The 20678-nt window shown below is 42.6% G+C and overlaps 1 protein-coding gene across 1 annotated transcript; it reads left to right on the top strand.

Moving 5' to 3' along the window:
* The first annotated feature begins 1622 nt into the window (after positions 1–1622).
* On the top strand, positions 1623–20325 carry LOC138795375 (myomesin-3-like). The gene is made up of 6 exons (XM_069974359.1): positions 1623–1780; positions 5575–5706; positions 10687–10767; positions 13360–13519; positions 14385–14542; positions 20226–20325. Exons 2-6 carry the CDS (start codon positions 5600–5602, stop codon positions 20323–20325), a joined length of 606 nt encoding a protein of 201 aa, XP_069830460.1. The 5' UTR covers positions 1623–1780; positions 5575–5599.
* Positions 20326–20678: the final 353 nt, after the last annotated feature.

Genomic DNA, 20678 nt, shown 5'->3' on the forward strand with positions numbered 1-20678 from the left:
TAAACTCAATAGTGTTAATCACCCCAGCGATCGTCACACTGTATATAACAAATAATGTGCTATGTGTGGCTAATATACAGTATATCACAGGGCAGGAAACATGGGTGTCCTGTAAAATGTCTAGCCTAATAGCAGCATGATTTATCCTAGGAGTTCCGGGTCTCAGTTGGTAGAATAATTTGGCAGGAGTTGCTGAGCTGATACTGAAAAAAGTTCAGAGTGTTTGGTATTTGCTGATAATCCCTTGCACCTGCTATACGCACTGTCACCAGCAATGACATTCTAGCATGTGTCTGCTGTCTACACAGTATCTTAGTGACCGGCTCTATTGCAGTAGGCAGGGCGCCTCATCTACTATGTTATGAGGGTTTATCATTTCAAAGTAAAGCAAAGCCTCTCAAACTATAAGGCTATGTTCCCAACGTCTTTTTTTGACTGTTTAAGGCCAAATGAGAGAACATAGCATAGCCTAAGGGGCCTATTACACGGAGCGATAATTTGCCAAATTGGCCGATTCAGTCGATTATATCGATCCTTGTAATAGAGACAACAATCAGGCATTGACACGATCATCGGCTGATTGTTTCTTTAGGCCCGGACCTGAAATTAGAGATGGGTGAATCGCTTATCTAAACAAAGCGAAGGGCTTTGTTTGATCTGTGATCTGCTCACCAAGCCGCCGGCCTTTTAGCGCTGCTCCACTCCCTGCCACTCCTCCCAGGATGCTGGGAAAAGCTGGATCCAATCCTGGGAAATGGGGGCAGATGATAGGAAGATAGGAAAGGGGGGCAGATGAGTGATTGAAGCATATTACAAAGTTATATAACTTTGTAATGTGTTTCAACTTTTTGCTGGAGTACCCCTTTAAGCAATACAATGTTTTGTACTTAATATATTGTTAGGTTCCTGACACAGGAAATGCAGTTTTCTTCCTATTTTACGTCCTGCTGATATCAAGGCACAAGCACGAGATCCCAGAGCAGGACACAGATGGGTTACATCAGGGATGTTTTACAGAAGCGGGCAGTCAGTCAGGGGGGGTCCCTTGGAGGCCTGGGAATGCCCCCAGTGCACATCACAGGCTAATTTGCATGTATCTCTTTCCTTTTTATAAACCCAAAAGGTGCAACAATTTTGAATAACAAAGGAACCGTGTGTCCTAAGCCCTAGTTTCCCTTTAACCTCCTTACTCTAGGACCGGTCTCCTTTTATTGTTCTTCAATAAAGCAAGCACCGTGAGAGGTCCCCTTTAATTGTCATGTAAGATGCGTGGCTTTTAAATGGAATAGTGCATAGTTGGGGGAATTATTTACGAACGTATATGCCTTAGTAAACGGCTATATACAGTTTTTTAAATAGATGGGAATTATTAGCGGGAAACCTTTCGTGGTTTCCTTATAACTTCAATCCTAGGAGATACTTTCTTCTTTGGTTCTCTTGAAATGTCAGTGTCCAGGATTTAATCCACTCTTGATCTAACCCCTCCCAATGGCCTTTCTGAAATCCATCCTAATCCCTGGTATATTTATATACCCATAGTGTATTCTCTCATCTTGGTATGAAATAGAAGATACGCTATGTACTGAGACTTTTGTTGAAATTAAAGCAGAGATTGTTTGGGATCACAGTTCACCAGGTTCATCCCTCACACAGCAGCTATTTTTATAAAGCTTATAATCATCCGCTTTTTTTGAATGCCCTTCTGATGTCACCAGCCAAGAGAGGGGACAGTGGTGCTACCTACTGAGCAACGAGTTCTTGAGCAGCCACATCCATAATCGTGAGTACTTTCTTTTTATTATTCTTTTAGATGTGGAGATTGTGGTTTAGTAACATCGGTATACTTTGTCTTTATAATAATGAAACAGTCAAAATGTTCACGAAGCTGTTACGAGCTTGTTGACGGTAGGAATCTACTAGGAGAACATTAGAAATATGAAGCTACAGTCAATTCTATGCTAAACTGGCAAAACAATAGGCTCTACTCAGGAAAGACTAACAGCCCCTCTTTATTGACCTCATAAACAACCAAACATATTCATTCCAACAAAGTTTATTAAACTAAATCCCATTACTAACTGGGACCGTACTAACTGGGACCGTAGACCGTAGCCAATGAATTTGCAGGGCTAGAATTTGTTGCCATATAACTTGCCAACTGTGATGTCATAGACAGTTTTAGTTTTATTTCATTAAAAGGGGACATGAGCTTCAATTATACAGATCTGTAAAAGATTGGCCAATCCCTCTATAATTATAGAAATAATGATGCTAAATAATTCTTATTATGATGTCAATGCAACAATAGTTGCATATTGCTATCTATATACAGTGGTCACTTAAGTTACAATATTGATTGGTTCCAGGATGACCACTGTGTGTTGAAAATAGTGTATCTTTAGCACAGAACTATGGAAAACTCCCAAAAATACTCCAAAAAATGTTATCCCAAAATAAGAAAACAATAAAAGTGTAAAGGAATAGAAGCAAATAACTAATGTGGATAAAGCAAGCTCTTAAAAAAACTGTCAGAAAGAGCTCCTTGAGGACGTGCATTATATTTGGTGTAGAGAACAGGAGATTGTCCAGGGTCCTGTACAGAACACACAGGGTCCCCGAAAAATTATGCTGCCCTCACCTGGTGCCCAAAGCAGCAATTTATCCTGGCACAGGTAAGGAGCAGTGCAGGACATGTAGTATCACACTGTACTGTAGAAAGGAGATACTAGACACACACAGCAGTACAGGACATGTAGTATCACACTATACTGTAGTAGTACAGGACATGTAGTATTAAACTGTACTGTGGAGAGGAGATACTAGACACACAGCAGTACATGACATGTAGTATCACACTGTACTGTAGAGAGGAGATACTAGACACACTGAGAAGTACAGGACATGTAGTATCACACTGTATTGTAGAAATGAGATACTAGACACACAGCAGTACAGGACATGTAGTATCACGCTATACTGTAGGGAGGAGATACCAGACACACACAGCAGTAAAGGGCATGTAGTATCACACTATACTGTAGTAGTACAGGACATGTAGTATTAAACTGTACTGTGGAGAGGAGATACTAGACACACAGCAGTACAGGACATGTAGTATCACACTGTACTGTAGAGAGGACATACTAGACATACACAGCAGTACAGGACATGTAGCATCACACTGTATTTTAGAGAGGAGATACTAGACACAAACAGCAGTCCAGGACAGTAGTATCACACTGTACTGTAGAGAGGAGATACTAGACACACACAGCAGTACAGGACATGTAGTATCACACTGTACTGTAAAGAGGAGATACTAGACACACACACCAGTACAGGACATGTAGTATCACACTATACTGTAGAGAGTAGATAATAGACACACACAGCAGTACAGGACATGTAGTATCACACTATACTGTAGGGAGGAGATACTATACACACAGCAGTACAGGACATGCAGTATCACACTATACTGTAGAGAGTAGATAATAGACACACACAGCAGTACAGGACATGTAGTATCACACTGTACTGTAGGGAGGAGATACTAGACACACACACCCTTTACACTATTCCATAGAACAGAATATATTTCTTAGTATGCAATCACTGTATAATGGATGCCACTAAGTGATATCTGTCATAGCTACACAGTGGAGGTACGCATCGATAAGTCTCTCAAGTTATTCTCCTGACAGACTCTGATGGACACAGTGTGAAATGTCTCTTGACATTGGAGATCTCCTAGGCTGCCTCCAGGATAGACAAGTCTCATAGAAAGGCTGATGGCATATTGGTTTTATTGGCTTCAGCTGAATATACAGTCTATGTATGCAGTAAGCTCCCACTTCTGAGGTTTCCTATAACATTTTGAGCTTCCCTCATATTGTGACTGCTGTTGTCTGACTTTATAATGTATAGGTTAAACATGTTGTTCCCTTTCTGCTCTAGAGCGTAGCAGTATATCCTGGCAGCAGTACTTTCATTGCTCGTGGACATATTGGTGTGTCTTGGACATCAAGTGAGCTCATAAGCAGAGCACACCCAATGGCTGCAGGAGTCAGATGTCTAAAACAGACACACTCCCACCACAACGGCAGAGAATGGCACTGGCAACAGTCTCAGCAATGTATTCCTGTAGATGCAACAGTGACACCTGAAGGATTGACGGGGGGAGGAGGCTCCTCCCGTAGCCCATTGGCAACCCTATAATGTGACGATCCAAAGGTTGCCAGGGTGTCATGTGAGGCCCTGTATATTATAGCAGCATTCAGATGATTACAGCTTCAAGCCCCCTGAGGCAAAAAAAAAAAGTAAAAGAAAATAAAAACAAATAGGCTATGTTCACACTGTGTAAGAGACCGGAACGGCTGGTCTCTGTACAGATCATCCCGGCCAGTACTGCAGTACCGGCCGGTAGTGTTCTGATGCGGGCACATCAGCGCACGCCCGCATCAGAACACTCCACAGCACACAATGAAGCAAGCGTCCTGAGCCGCTCGCTTCATTGTGTGAACTGACAGGTCTTTCTGCAGCTGCAATTAACTGAATTGCGGCCGCTGAAAACTGAAATGTCAGTTATTTGCGGGTCCGCATGGGATCCCGGCCGGAGCGTATACGAAGTGTATACGCTCCAGCCGGGATCCCATAGCAGATAGAGCAGTGTTCACAGGTGCATAAAGTACGGCCGTTGTTGCCGATGGCAACAACGGCCGTACTTTTACGTAGTGTGAGCATAGCCATAAACTGTAAGAAAATGTATCACTTTTGACCATAAAGCCCTTTATTATCCCAAAAAAGTAAAAAAAAATAAACGTACATAATTGCGATCACCACATTTGTAATGACTCGTACTATTAAATACTATTCATAAAATAAATTTCATTATTTTATATTCTACTGTATATTATATTAATTGGATATCGTCATTATCGTAATGACCTGCGGAATAAACATTATGTTGTTTATATCACACGGTGATGCCATAAAACCAAATTTTAAAAAACTATGACAGAACAATTTTTTATCTTATCTCCCCCCAATTTTTTTTTTTTTTTTATCTGATCAAAAAGTCACCATATGTTCTCCAAAATGATACTAATGAAAACTAAAGCCTATTTTGAGAAGACAAAAAGAAAAGCTTTCAGCTTTTCAGGTGCTTGGGGAGGCCTTTTTGACTCTCCGTACCAAAGAATAAATAAATAAAAAAATTCTGTGTTATGGAAGTAGAGTCAAATATATGAACTGTACTGTGTGTTTTGTGGCTCTAACAGCTAACTAATAGTGTCAGCAGTTAGGAACCTGGATAAAAGCTGACAGATTCTCTTCAAAAAATAAATAAACCATACTTTTCAGTCAAAGTAATTAAAACCTATACATGCAAGAAATAGTAACTAGCTGACTGCCTTTGAGTCATTAAAGTATGTGGGGTCTCTGTGCCCGTGCATGAGGGTGTATGTTGGCATTCCCTTTTTAACACTTTGCCAATGTATACGTTCCATGGATGGCACAATCATAATGTGGACCTTATGTGTTGACAGATGTCACGTCATGCTTTCCTTTTTCTAGCTATATTCAGCAGTCCATTTCTGTAATGGAGAAGGGTATTAGATATGTTCACAGAGAAGAAGAGGAGTCTGAGCAAAATAAGCGCAAATTTCAAATGGAAACAGCGATGACTGTGAAGAAATTTAAAACAAGGTCAGTTTCTCTTTACATGCACCCAATCCTTAGCACACTGATTTTGTTACAAAAAATACTATTTTAGAGGTCTTGTTACACAATCTAAAAAAAAACTATGAAAGTTGTATTGTAGGGATGAATGAATACTAAAATGCTTGAATGCTTGTTACTCAAGTCAAGTGTTTTTGAGTGTACACTCGAAGTGCTCGATTGGAGTAATTAAATCCATTAAAGTCAATGGGAGACTCCAGCATTTTTTCAGGGGCCTCCTATTTAGCAAAGGAAAGGGTGTCTGGGGCACCTGAAAAACTCAGAAAGTGATGGAAACACCACGGAAATGGAACGGAAACAGCAGAGGGAGCATGGATGGATGCATTAAATATTATTTTGAGTTATTTCTGAATTATGACAAATACAGTCTTTTGAAGAGGCCCTGGAACTTGAATGAGCACACAGCTGAACCATCAAGTTGAGAACGTGGCCCGGGCAAGGCACATCTGGGAGGTGAAGGTGGAGGAGGGGTTTATGGTTAAGTTAGAGATGAGCGAACCTGGAGCATGCTTGAGTCCATCCGAACCCGAACTTTCAGCATTTGATTAGCGGTGGCTGCTGAAGTTGGATAAAGCCCTAAGGCTATGTGGAAATCATGGATATAGTCATTGGCTGTATCCATGTTTTCCAGACAACCTTAGAGCTTTATCCAAGTTCAGCAGCCCCAGCTAACGTTCGGGTTCGGATGGACTCGAACCCGAACCCGATTCGCTCATCTCTATTTAAGATGCTTTTATATTATAAAAATTTAATAAAATGTTTAATTAAATTTAAAATTGAAGATTAAAAAAACACTCTTGATAAGCGTTAGCCTGTCAGTATACTCATATATATTGGTGATGATACTTCCCGCAGCGCTAAATGCCCTCTCTGACAAGACATTAGCAGCAGAGCAGGCTTGCACCTCCAAGACATACAGCGCCAGTTCATGTCATGTGTCCAGCTTTAACATCCAATAGTTAAATGGCACAGAGCGATCTAGTAGGACTGTGCTGTGGTTTGCTACATACTCCCTCACCATCTTCCAGAACTTGTCCATTCGTGATATCCTAGGATTAGGGATGGTCCAAACCTAGTTCGGTTTGGGTTCGTACAAACCCGAACCCTCGGTAATGATTCCCGCTGTCTGCCCGCTCCGTGGAGCGGGCGGATCCAGCGGGAGGACCGCCTGGAAAACTGGGATACAGCCATAGCCATAGGCTGTATCCCAGTTTTCCAGGCGTTACTCCCGCTGTCTGCCCGCTCCGTGGAGCGGGCGGATACAGCGGGAGTAACGCCTGGAAAACTGGGATACTGGGAATCTGCTGCCAAGCGTTCGGGTTCATACGAACCCGAACCTCGGCAGGTTCGGACCATTTCTACCTAGGAAGCTTATGGGTGGAAATAAACATGTTCCACATCTTGGATAATGTTCCTCTTCCAGTGTTTGCCAAGCTGCCTGGCCCCCTCATCTCCCCTCCTAGTTGGCCCATGCATCCAAGACCTCTGCCGGTCGCACTGTCAGACGGGAAGGCTTTGAACAATTTGTGTCTCAGGGCCTTGAGTTATAGCAGGACTTGCATACTTCTTTCCTTTCGGAGAAGGAGATAAGTGAGTTTCTTCCTATTTCTGGAGTCAAGAAAGGAGAGCAGCCAGTAATCCTTGTTGGCAAAAATGAAGTTTGCCATGTGCACCAGATTGCCAACAGGCAACAATTCACTGTCCTCACCAGGAAGATGACTCTCAATCTCCTCCTCCTCTTTAAGCCATCTGCAATGAACAGATGCGTTGAAACCAGCATAGATACTACCCTCTGCAGTGTCCACAACACTCTCCTGCTCCTGTTCATGCTCTTTCTCATCTTCGTCCCCCACTCATCTAATCTGTGCTGTGAATTAAAAATAGTATGGTCTGGCTTTCATTCGTTGTACTGTCTTTATCTCCTGGCTCCTGTGCAAAGTGTTATCCTAATGGACTGCAGCGAGCATTTCAATAGAGACATCAGTGGTATGGTTAAGCTCACACTAGCAGCAATGCCACTGATCATCTGGGTTGATTCCTCAAAGTTTTAAAAAATCTCACATATGTCACTACCACTAGACTGTCGCACTAAGAGGCCATGTTCACGTGGCGTAAGACTCTGGCGGTTATGTGACCCGGCCGGATCACAGAACGGCCTGTGTCAGAGAAGATCATCTCTGACACAGTCGGGATGATCTTCACTTTTGACTAATTGGGATGCGGGATCCGTGCGCGCATGCATCCTAATTCGCCGATGCACACAATGGAGCATGCGGCCGGAGCCACACACTCCATTGTGTGAACTGACAGTTTCTCTGCGGCCGCTATCCATTCAGATTCCGGACAGAGTGTATACTATGTGTATACACCGTGGCCATGATTCCATTAGCCTGCAGCACAATGTAGGTTCATTAGTAATCACGGCCATTGTTGAAATTGCTACTGAACTGATGCTGGTTAAATGGTATAACACTGATATTACAATGTATGGCAAATGATTTTTTTTGTGCTTTATTTTTCAGAAAGGGATGAAACTAGTTTTGGATAGTAGTGAGTATACTACTGTCAGCAAAAAAGTAGCACATTGCACAGTGGCTTATACTGTATGGAAGATGATTTTTTTTTTTTCTAGTCCTAAAAAGGACTTTTGGATAGTTGTGGATAACTATTACTAGCTATGTACCAGTATCACTCTTCCTTACTATATTGGTACATTGTATAGAATTAGCTACTACTACTAGGACCTTTGGGGTTTTTTACTACGCAAATCGTCTACCTAACTAGCCCATATAAGCCCTACACTTGCTCTGTCCCTGCTCCAGCAGCTCTCCCTGTCGGCTAACAGACCGCAAGTGAGTCGAGCATCTGGAGACCTGGGTCTATATACACCCAGGTCACCTGATGCAGCCAGCCAATCACTGCTGTGACAGCAGCTACAGCTGCCGCATAGCAGGACCTGCCAGCCCCCTCTCCACATGTGTATTGCATAATTAAGGCCAACAACGTTGTGTGGAAGAAAGTTATCAATAATATTCAAGCACCACGTGGTATTATTTCAAGTATCGAGTACTGCAATACTGGAGCGAGTAGAACTCTATGTTCACTCATCATATGAGGAATATATGGAGCCCCTATGATTGCTTATAGGATGGCTTATTGTGGCCTGGTGCCACTCACTAGTTCCGTCCCGTCTCAGTCCCTGATTGGCTGAGTGGACTGTCATTCCAGAGATGAGAAATGTAGGTACTTTATTAAAAAGTTTTTTTTTTCCCTAAAACAGTCTCTCCCAGCTCCATTTACTTGCATAGGACCTGGCTCGAATACTAAAAAGAGTCAATAGAAAGAATGGTGCTTGTTCTAACAAAAATAACGAAACTCTTCTTTGTAAGTGGTGTTTTATATGGTTGTTTTGTTGTATTTGCCCAGCTCTACCAAATGTCTTTGTAGCTTCCATATTTCCAAGCTCAAAATGATAATGTCATGTCTTAATCATCATCCATCACCCATTCCACCCGCTATGTACTCCTTAAGAATGTAAATGTGATGCCAGGCACTTAAACCAGTTTACATACCATGATAGAATTACATAGGCAATAATCCTCTTCTGGCATGGAAAGACTGACCTCATTAAAAAAGATTTATTGGTTCTTACAGAAAAATGTCTGACATTATATATATATATATATATATATATATATATATATATATATATATATATATATATATATATATAGAGAGAGAGAGAGAGAGAGAGAGAGAGAGAGAGAGCGCCTACCTAGCCCCAGTAGTTTCCATCACTCCCACAGACTTTAAAGGGAGACTCGGCACCAAAGCATTTGTTCCTCTAAAAGTTGTCATCATGGTCAATTGCATTTCTTTTTTCAATTTCACATCAAATATATTTTCTTTTGGGTTCACTATATATTGGGTTCATGCGACACAGAGCCACTCCTTCTTGTGATCGGTTTGGGTCTGAACACTCAATAATGTACCAGGAAAAAGCTGCAAGGTCATTGTAAGCACTTACCCTGCAGGCTCAGTAGTTTTGAGAGTTTATAAAAGAACATGGGATGAGGGATGAGGTGGATGCTTTTTCAGATGAAAAACTATGTTGTTGGAACACAGCCCTAGGCTATGTTCCCACTACAACTTATTTTGGCTAGTTTACGGATATTTTTTTGGAACGGCCATCATATTGAGGCCAAATAAAGGCCGTTATTATTAAATAATAGCTGTTATTTCACCTCAAAATGCCACTCTTCCTAAAGGATGACAGTAAAATGAAAACATGAAAAAAAACATAACGGGAACATAGCTTGAGGCTATGCTCACACAACGTATGAGACCGGCCATTCAGACCAGCTTTTCGGCCGCAGAGCTCTGATGCCGCTCGCTGCACTGTGTGAACTGACAGGGTTTCCTATGGCTGCAATTCATTGAATTGCGGCCGCAGAAAACTGACATGTCAGTTATTTGCAGCCCCGCATGGGATCCCAGCCGGAGCGTGTACGATGTGTATACGCTCCGGCCGGGATCCCATTGAAAATAAGGCATTGTTCCACCCTGCAAAAAGTACGCCCGTTGTTTGCGATGGCAACAACGGTCGTACTTTTACGTTGTGTGAACATAGCCTTAGGGAGGAATAAGTCTTCATACTGTAAACTCTACCATTTATGTGTCCAAAAACATCTATCACATTATTACTGAACAGTACTACTTGTCTTCAGACATGATATACCAAAGGGTCAACTCTCACAAAGTACTTGCTATGGAATTACCATTTCTTTTCATGAGTTTTATGATTATTATTTTGTATTCTATCCCTTGTATGAATCATCTGCCTATTAAACATGGAAAACTATACAAGTTATAGTATAATTTATACTGTAATAAATGCCAGATATATTTTCCTGGTTCAAAATATTGTTTCTTTTTTGTATCTGTCAGTGAGGAAGAACTTGCCGACATGCCCATTTCTTCCATAGACCTTTCAATAGCTAGAGCTGAACAGACCTTGAGATCTACACTGTAAGTGTTTCCTACTTTGTGTTTACTTGTCGCATACTAAAATAATTAGGTTCATTTTGTTACATGGAGTATTGCGCTAACTGATGATTTCGTTTTCCCTTGAAGAATCTAAGGAAGATGTAAATAAATCAAATGCTTTGCAGGTTTTATAGGTCATTTGATTGACAACCAAAAAGTGCATGCATTAATTTATACAAAACTGAGGTCCTAAGATGCCTGGCAAATTATAGTATTAATAGTGGAATGACTCTCTGGATTGCTGTGGCTTTCCTTCTGTTAACACCAACCATCTTAGAGCGGCAAGATCCCTGCAGCCAGATTTATGAATGCATTGGCTCCATATCATGGTCAGAGCTGCAGACTGACAAGGAAAGAAAAAAATATGATGCTTCCAAGACGTAATGTTTACAGAGTGGGCAGTCTCAACCTTCTTAGGCAACTTTAAAAAAATAAAAATAAAACATGGTTTAACTTTCTATGGTGGTGCTGCAAATTTCTTTTCTTGGAAGCTACATTCTGTGTAAAGCCTATACTTAGTCTGGAGTACTTTACCTGTCCCAGTCTGGTGTACCTGTCCCCAAAGTTATAAAATCCTCTTTTCCTCCACCAGAGGAAGAAGAGAAAGAGCTGGTGCCAACACCCGGCTTACTTGGGCAAGTGCTGGGGCCCACAGCGCCTCCAGGGGTCCACCAGTGGTAGATTATATTGTGAGTGGCTAAGGTGGCCGATTAGGAGCCAAGGGGGCCCGTGTGCATCTGAAGCTCTTATATCTGATCTTACTGCAGCTGCACATCACTCAAGGGCCCACTGGACGATTAATAGGCCCCCGAGTGATGTGCAGCTGCAGTGCCAGTGAGCGCACTAAAATAACAAAACTTACCTCCCACACATGCCCCCCCCCCACCCGTCTCCCCAGGTCCCGGTCGCTTTGTTCCCCTGTTCTCTCATTTGTCAAAGGCAGCTTGTGTTACAGATGCTGACTGTGCAGGAAAACCCGCCCATCTGTCAGAGGCAACAGGACTTGAGAGAACAGGGGAGAAAAGCACCAGGAGACCTGCAAAGACAGGGAAGCGTGTGGGAGGTGAGTTTTGTTTTTATTTTTTTCTATTTATCTACATTGGTGGCCATCTACTAAAGAGGGACTATACTGGGGGCCATATACTGTCTTGGGGCATCTACTAAAGGCGGACTATACTGGGGGCCATATATTGATGGAAGATTACACTGGGGGCTATATACGGACAGGGGACTACATTGGGGCTATATACTGACTGGAGGCATTTACTAAAGAGGGAGTATACTGGGGCCATTTGCTAAATGGGCACTACACTGGAGGCCATATACTGAGAAGGGGACTACACTGGGAGCAATATACTAAATGGGGACCATCTACTAAAGGGGGAACTACACAGGGGGCCATCTACTAAAGGGAAACTACACAGGGAGCCATCTACTGTAGGGCGACTATACAGAGGGACATCTAATAAAAGGGGACTATACAGTGGAGCATCTAATAAAGGGCGATACACAGGGGGTAATCTACTAAAATCAGACTAAACAGGGGATCATCTACAATAGAGAGAATACACAGGGCCATCTACTATAGGGGGACATCTACCATAGGGGGACTACACAGGGGGCCATCTACTGACTACCTACTAGGACTACTTCCTATTGGGGGATGCCAACTACATGGGGGATACTACCTATTAATGGGCTAGCAGGGGGATTTACTATTCAGGGTACTCCCTACTAGGGGGTTATAACTACCAGGGGTGATTACCTACAGAGTGATGCCTACATGGGGGATATTATTTGCACAGAGATGCCTAACTGCTATATGGCGGGCACATAGGGGCCTAAACACTATATAGGGGCACAGGTAGGTGCCTAACTACTTTATGAATGCACATAGGGGGGCTACCTACTATATGAGGGCATGCAGGGGACCTAACTACCATGTAGGGGCACAAAGGACGCCTATACTGTATGACAGAGAAGCCTAAAATGTTTGGCTGGTAGATTCTGCAAGTTGTGCCCAGGAGATGTCTTCATTATGGCCTAAACCAGATGGAAAATAAAAGGAAAAAATTAGCCACTCTGATCAGAGAAGATGCCCCCTGTGAGTCACTGTAACTGTACTGTAATCTCTTATTTTATTTGCAAAGCCTGTGCATCATTGCTATCTACCGCTAAATGGGTCAGTGTACGGAGGAATACTGATTTTTGTACAGTGGATGTTGGTTTTCATATCGCCAAATGATTTTCTCCCGCTGAGGCTCTGTCGCCCAAGGGCTCACAAAAACCTGGAGTTGGAGATTTTGTAACTTTGCAAACAGGCATTAGCTGTAACAGATATCAATTGTTTTAGTTCACTATCAGCTCTCTGCCCATGTCTGCAGCTCTGAGGATAAGGGCTTGTTCACACTACGGAATCGGCTTCACAATTTAGTGCAGAACCCCTGCAAGCGGACTCTGCGCCGAATCCTGACTGCTATCTGTTTGAATGTGAGGGCTTGCACGCCTCCACTCTCTGTGCCTCTTCGCTCAAAGAATTGACATGTCACTGATTAACACTTTATGCTTTCACAGGGATAGTAGAATAAAATGGAACTGTTCAGATTTGTGGACAGAAACAAGAGGACAGAAGCGTGTTGGTTTCAGAAACAGTATGGAGAAGCTAGAAATCAAGATGCTTCAAGCTTGCAGATCATTGCGTGTTAGAGCAGATCGTAAAACCTTGCATAAAATAGTAAGTACTCATTGACTGGACGCATATTGTGCTGTTGGAGGGATGTGTCTGCAATAAGTAGTGTGTCTGTTGAACATAATGTAGTCCCTCCTCTTCAAACTCTGGACTCGAATCTGCTCCATACATAGTGACTCCCAGCTGCTGGTGGTTGCTGGTAATAGCCGGCATGGAGGGATTGCCTGTGTCAGCTATTTAACTTTTTAGATGCAGCTGACAAAACTAACAGCTGCATTGAAATGTTCTCAGGGCATGTCATTGGTGATGCAGTGTAACAGTCCAGCTCCCTGAGATATTGTCAGCGGAGCCCAAGGCCTCTGCTTGACTTGCAATTGATTTAGCCTACCTACAGTGCTAACATAATGGATCAATGCAGTACACAGATACTGGATTGATCTGTATGAGCATTCAAGCTATTGCTCATAGAAATTCCCTAGGGGAATACAAAAGTGTATAAAAAATAAATTTAAAAAACCTTTTTTAAATATAAATACATTTATCCCATTATAGAAGTTCACCACCTTTTTGCATTTTTTAAACAAAAAGTGAAAAAAATAAAGAAACATGGTACCAATAAAAACTGCAGAATATGGCAAAACAAAGGGACCAATACAGCTCATAGACAGAAAGTTAAATCATTGTAATTGTATCAACCTGATGAATGTAGACAACATGTAAATTATACCTCACAATGAATAATGTAAACAGGAAAAAAAAATCAAAAAACAAGCCCTTACATGGCTTGAAAGAATAAAAATTAGAGCTCTTAAAACATGAAAATGCAAAAATTTTCATTTCCAGGGTCCTTAAGAGGTTAATATTGTACTGCATTGATATCTGACACATTATCACTGTTTATTGCATGTAGGCTGAAGAAAAAGCCAGGCGGAATAAAGAATTCAGAGAGCTATGTGCAAGACGTGCCCCTATGTTCTGGATACCACTCAGGGCCCACTGTGTGTGGGAAAGAATGTCTGTTGTGCTGGTTTGCACTGTCCTGGGGACACCTAAGCCAACTATCCAGTGGTAAGGCAGCATTGTCTGTTCCTATTGCTTATAAAGCGCCACACATATTCCACTATGTTGTACAGAGACTTGGGGGGACATGTATCAATGGGAGTACAGGGTTTTTTCGGCGGAAAGTGCCGATTTGCGCATTATTTTATTCGCAAATGGCCGATTTGCGAATAAAATATTCGCAAATCGGCACTTTCCGCCGGGTACACCGGGGGGCGGGGAGGGGGTGTGAAGGGGGCGGAACGGAGGGCGCGGACTCAGAGTCTGCGTGATTCACCATCTATTCCGCCAAAAGATACGCCGAAAACCTACTCCAGTCCTCAGCTGGCGTAGGTTTTCGGCCGTGCGCACCAGAACGCACAGGATTTATGTAGAGGCAGTCCACCTCTACATAAATCCCCGTAGCGCCGGAGATGAGGGGACATTTTTAAGTCTGGCGTAAAAAACGCCGGACTTAATAAATGTCCCCCTTGGTGTGTGTGTGGGGGGGGGCGCAATCCATTGCTCTCATTCAAAAATACCAAAGGTGCCCCTTCAAGGGGGGTGCCAGAAGATAAAGTGGCAGTGGCAGATTCTACCTACATTTCACTGTAGCGTAGCTTCTTCCGGGGCTCTGTCTGGTAAATGGGGGCTCCCGATCCACTATATTTTCTGGCATCCCCATTGGAGGTGCACCTTTGGTATCCTTGGGTGAGGTCCAATTTTGTTTATGTTAACAAGTCTTACCAACAGATATAAGGCAATGACCATTTGTATTTATAATATCCTTCCTTTTGTTCTTTTCCTCCTTGGTATACCTGTGATAATTGTATATAGGCCACGACCACACAGCGTTTCTTTCTGGCTGTTTGACGACTGTTTTTTTAGGACAGCCACCATTTTTAGCCCAATCGACGGCCGTTATTTGAGCTCAAAATGACGATTGTCAAAAAAAGTTAAAAAAAGGCACTCAAACGGCCAAAAAAAAACATTGTGGGAGATTTATCAAACTGGTGTAAAGTAGAAATGTCTTAGTTGCTCCTAGCAACAATCAGATTTCACCTTTCATATTCCAAGGAATCCGTGAAGAATGAAAAGTGGAATCTGTTTGGTTGCTAGGGGCAACTGAGACAATTCTGCTTTACACCAGTTTGATAAATCTCCCCCATTGTGTGGTCGTGGCAATAAAGTGTAATTTTCTATATGCTTTTTTTTTTTTTTTTTCTGTATATGTGTATCATTTTGGTTTGGGAGCCTCCATTGTTTCTTCCCTACCGTGTGCAAGGGTCCTGACTTTTTAATTTATCGGATGTATCATTATAGTGCATTCTTTTCTTTTTTAGCTCTATTATATTACTGTAGTATATTAGGCAAGCTTACTACAACTATCTACCTCTTTTATGGTGGCTATACTTGCTACAACGTACATTGCTTTGTTCATTGGAGTCAATAAATGTATCTGAATTTCAACTAAGGCTCAGTTCACACTGTGTTTTTGCAATCCGTTTGAGATATATATATATATATATATATATATATATATATTATATACGTTTATGGAAAAAACGGATGCAATTGTGTGTCATCCGTTTGGATCCATTATTCCATTGACTTCCATTACAAAAAAAAGCGCGGATGCGTAGTGTTGACTACGTTTTTCTGTCCGTTAAAAGTAACCAATTAAAAACGCATATGTTGAATGGACTGCAAAAACGCAGTGTGAACCCAGCCTAAGACACATAAATTGAGTTATGTAGATGTGATTGGATGTCTTGGAGGCTTGATTCCAGTGTTACTGGAAATAGTAAGCACACTGCTTATAGAAAATAACACCTTATTGAATGTCATAGACTCCTAGATCTTTGCAGTTCTTTTTCCAGTGACTAATGAAGACAACTGTATTAAGACCCATGCACCTCACTGAAGGAACATAGCTTAATACAAATAGACATCAGCACAACTGGCTCCTGTTTTGACAGAGCCAAGCTATCCTTGTGTTACATACACAGGCATACATCCAAATGGCTTCCATTTAATAGCACATTTTCCATACAGCACATGGCCCCAGTAGCCTAATTTTAGAAGCTGCTCTCTCTAGTTGCATAAGGTGATAATATATCTAAGAAATACCATCACTTTACGATTGGTAAGGGTTGGACATTCCCACAATCTTGAGAATAAACCCAACCAATCAAAAACTATTGGCACATCTTACCAATATAGCATCCATTGAGAAGGGGAAACTCTTATGCTTACTCTTCTTATGCTAGAAGGACATTTTCTCATTCTAACATCATAACATTGCTAGATAGGTATACTTATACATCTATAAAAACAGCAATAATACAGCAATTAACCAGCTATGAACCCGTACACAATGACCCTCCCATCCTCTGGCATTAGTATCCTAATGTTGATTTAAAGGGGTAGTGTGGCGCTAAACAATTATTCACTAAATAACACACATTACAAAGTTATACAACTTTGTAATGTCTGTTATGTTAGTGAATCACCCCCTTCCCCGTGTTTCCCCCCACCCACACCAGACCCAGAAGTGTAGTGCTCTATACATACTTGCTTCTTGCCGACCCTCGTTCGCCATCTTGTGCCAATGATGTCATCTTCGGACGGACGACCGAACCGCTCCGACCGTCCCTAGTGCCGGCCGCCCTCTGCCGCATCATCAGCTGCTCAGCCGCGATTGGCTGAGCACAGTTATGCTCAGCCTATTGCGGCTGAGTAGCTGATGACGCGGCAGAGGGCGGCCGGCACTAGGGACGGTCGGAGCGGTTTGGCCTGCCGGGGAAAAGGGAGCTGGGCCTAACATAAGACTGGTGTACTTGTATGCCGGTCTTGGTAAATCCCCCCCAATATGCTTACCGGTCCCAGTGCCTGCACTGCACCACATCACGGAGCTCCTGGACCCCGCTGGCTGTCATCTTCTCCCCAATTCCAGGTACACCCCGACTCGGATTGCACATCACACACTGGTGGTATGTAGCCCACTTAGCCAATCAGTCACTGTAGTGGTGTCCCACCCCAGTCAATAACTAGCTGAGCCGCCAGCCGGGTCGTGACGTAGCCGACATGGGAGCTCAGAAGACAGTTGGCAGGGTCCAGGAGCGGGGCATGGCTCTGCCCGGGCACTGGGACAGGTGACAATAACTTTTATTTTCCCCCCATCCCCTGCCCGTAATGATTTTTTACTTCCTGGCTGGACTTCTGCGCTGGGGCTAACCCGCTAAGGGTAGTAGTAGGTGGTAGTACTGGGTAGGACCCGGGCAGCCAGTTGCCAGATGTTATGTCACGGTATAGGCACGAGGGGAGCTGACTGACCCACGGGAACCTGACCATGCGGGGCCCGGGCAATTCTTCGTTGTCCCTAGTCAAGGCACCAATAACTAGACCAATGCCAGGGTTCATAAACAACGGTAGTTGTGCGTTATTGTAACGGTGGTAACCAATAGCAACAGTCTCTCTGGATGCAACCAGGAATAAGGCAGACTTGGATATAACTTGAGTAATGGGTGATGCTGCAATGGGCTGTGATGATAGCGTTACTTGTAGTAAGGAGACTGATGGGAGTAGTAGTGCTGAAGATATGATACTGGGTGGAATGGAGTTGAAATGAATACTTGCTGTTGATGATAATGAATGATGATGAGAATAGTGACTGAAGAGCGAAACCCAGATCTTTGTTAGAGATGAGAATCTTGAAGAATCTTGAGAAGGAGAAACAGGTCTCGACTGGACCGGAGCATTTCTGGTCAGTACAGTAGCAGGTACAGTGGGGTTGCGGCCTTGTGACACAGGAGCAGCAGCAACACACACCCTTCTCCCCTGAAGGTGGAGAGAAGACTGAGGTAGACAGGAAGTGACATAGCATTCCCCAGCCAAAGCTCGACGGCAATTGGGGTTACTATGGCAACCGGGGAACAGTCACGTGACTTACCAAGCCATTGCATCATCACACCATTAGGCACTGGTAATTGAATATGCATGAGAAATAAATGAAATAGCAGACCTGAATACTGAGAGGGGTGACATAATATACACACTTTGCAATGGGCCCATATTTCCAGAACAGGAATAATTAGGAAACATAAAAATAAGAACAAATCCTGACACCAATATACACTTTTGAGAGAAATTAGAGAAAACCTCTGTTCTGGGCCACTGCACTTCTCCTATAAGTAAAGCTGGGGTCACACTGCGTTTTTGCAGTATCCGTTTTAAATGGTTACTTTTACCGTACACAAAAACGTGATCAACGTGATCAACACAAACGTGATTTTGATACTTTTTAAGGCCATGTTCACACAACATATGAGACCGGCCGTTCCGTGACTGTGCTGGGTCACGGAACGGCCAGTCTCTGAAAAGATCATCCCAGCTGGTACTGCAGTATCAGCCGGATGATCCTTAGCCCCTCAGAGTTCTGATGCGGGCGCATCCCTGCACGTCTGCATCAGAACTCTCCACTGCACACTATCCGGCCGCTCGCTCCATAGTGTATACTGACATGGTTTTGAAACTGACATGTCAGTTGTTTGCAGTGCTGCGAGAGATCCTGGCCAGAGCATAAATACTATGTGTATACGCTTCAGCCAGGATTCCTAGGCAGCAATGGACGCATATTTCCGTATAAATCACGGCCGTTGTACAACGGGCATGATTTTACGAAAATATACAGTGTGTGAACATAGCCTAAAAATGTTAATCAATAGAAAAACAATGCACACAATTGGATCTTTTTTTTTCTCCATAAAATGTATGTATGCAGTGTGAACCCAGTCTTAGACAGGCCACAACCGTCACTCTAAACAAACTTGAAAACAATTACAAATTTTAATAAACCAGTTAAAGTGAAAATAAATGTATAGGCACTCCGCTTTCACAGGTAATATACACAGGTTACAGTGAAAAGTGCCACAGTGTCTGGGGAGAAATGCAGACCCTTTCTTCAAATCCTGGAGAACCCTTTAAAATCTTATTTTTGGCATATCAAGTGCAATTTAAAAGGACTTCAATCCCTCTATGAGACAATAACCTCCTTTTTTCTGAATATTGATGATGGTCACGGACTTGACCCATGTGCATACAAATGTGTATCTAGGCTTTCCTTTACTAAGGCAAAAGCTACTTTAAAGAGGTTTAGTACCTTAAAGGGGAACTATCAGCAGATTAGACTAATCTAACCTGCTAATAGCCCCCTATTGCACACTTGACGCTGAGGATGAAGGTATGTGTCTTACCTGCCATTCCGGTGCACTTTTAATGTAATCCTGTGTCCAGTAAGGCCGTTTGAAGCCCTGTCCTGTCCCCAAAGTGTAGATCTTCCCTACCAGCTCCACTAATAAATCCTAGAAGGGGCAAACCGGCACAGGGCCGATCTGCAATTTGGGGGCAAGGCAGGACAGTGCTTCAAATGGATTTACCGGACACAGGATTACGGTAAAACTGCACAGGAACGGTGCCGAGGATGAAAGTAAGAGACATACATTCATTCTCAGCACCCCGAGCACAATAGGACATATAAGCAGCTTAGATTTGTTTTGTTTTTGGATGGCCATAATTTTGGATGTCAGTTTAGGATTAGGATATAACACCCTTTCGAAAAAAAGAGACAAAAAATAGTATTTTAGTATATGTAACAGTCTGTTGCAGTCCCTGCCACACACATCTCAATGTCCTACCTTCACTGTCTTTACAGGTTTAAAAATGGACAACCTATTGAATTAAAAACATCACCTCCTGGAAAATATAGAATTCTTAATGAATTTGGCACACTTACCTTGGAGATTCGCAGGTAACGTAAACCTATTTCTTTAAAGAAGTTTAGGAGGCTTTGCATACTGATCATAAGAAAACAGTATGAGAGGTGAAGGTGTTATTAAGAGTACATCCAGTTGTATATTTCCTATACTAGTCCTATACTCTCTCACTACTGAACCTGAGTTTGGCTACATTCACACATTCACTAGTTTTTCAGGACTTTACTATGTCCACAATCGTAGTCTGCGATGCACAAAAAAAATGTCCATGGTGCATTTGTACTGCAGCCGTATTTTTTGTGGATCCACAACAAAGGGAACTTGATTAAATTAGTTGATTAGGTTAAATTAAGGTGATCTGTAATTTTTGTGGATGTTACTTCCGTAACATC

The sequence above is a fragment of the Dendropsophus ebraccatus genome, chromosome 6 (assembly GCF_027789765.1).
Source record: "Dendropsophus ebraccatus isolate aDenEbr1 chromosome 6, aDenEbr1.pat, whole genome shotgun sequence".
Taxonomy (NCBI): domain Eukaryota; kingdom Metazoa; phylum Chordata; class Amphibia; order Anura; family Hylidae; genus Dendropsophus; species Dendropsophus ebraccatus.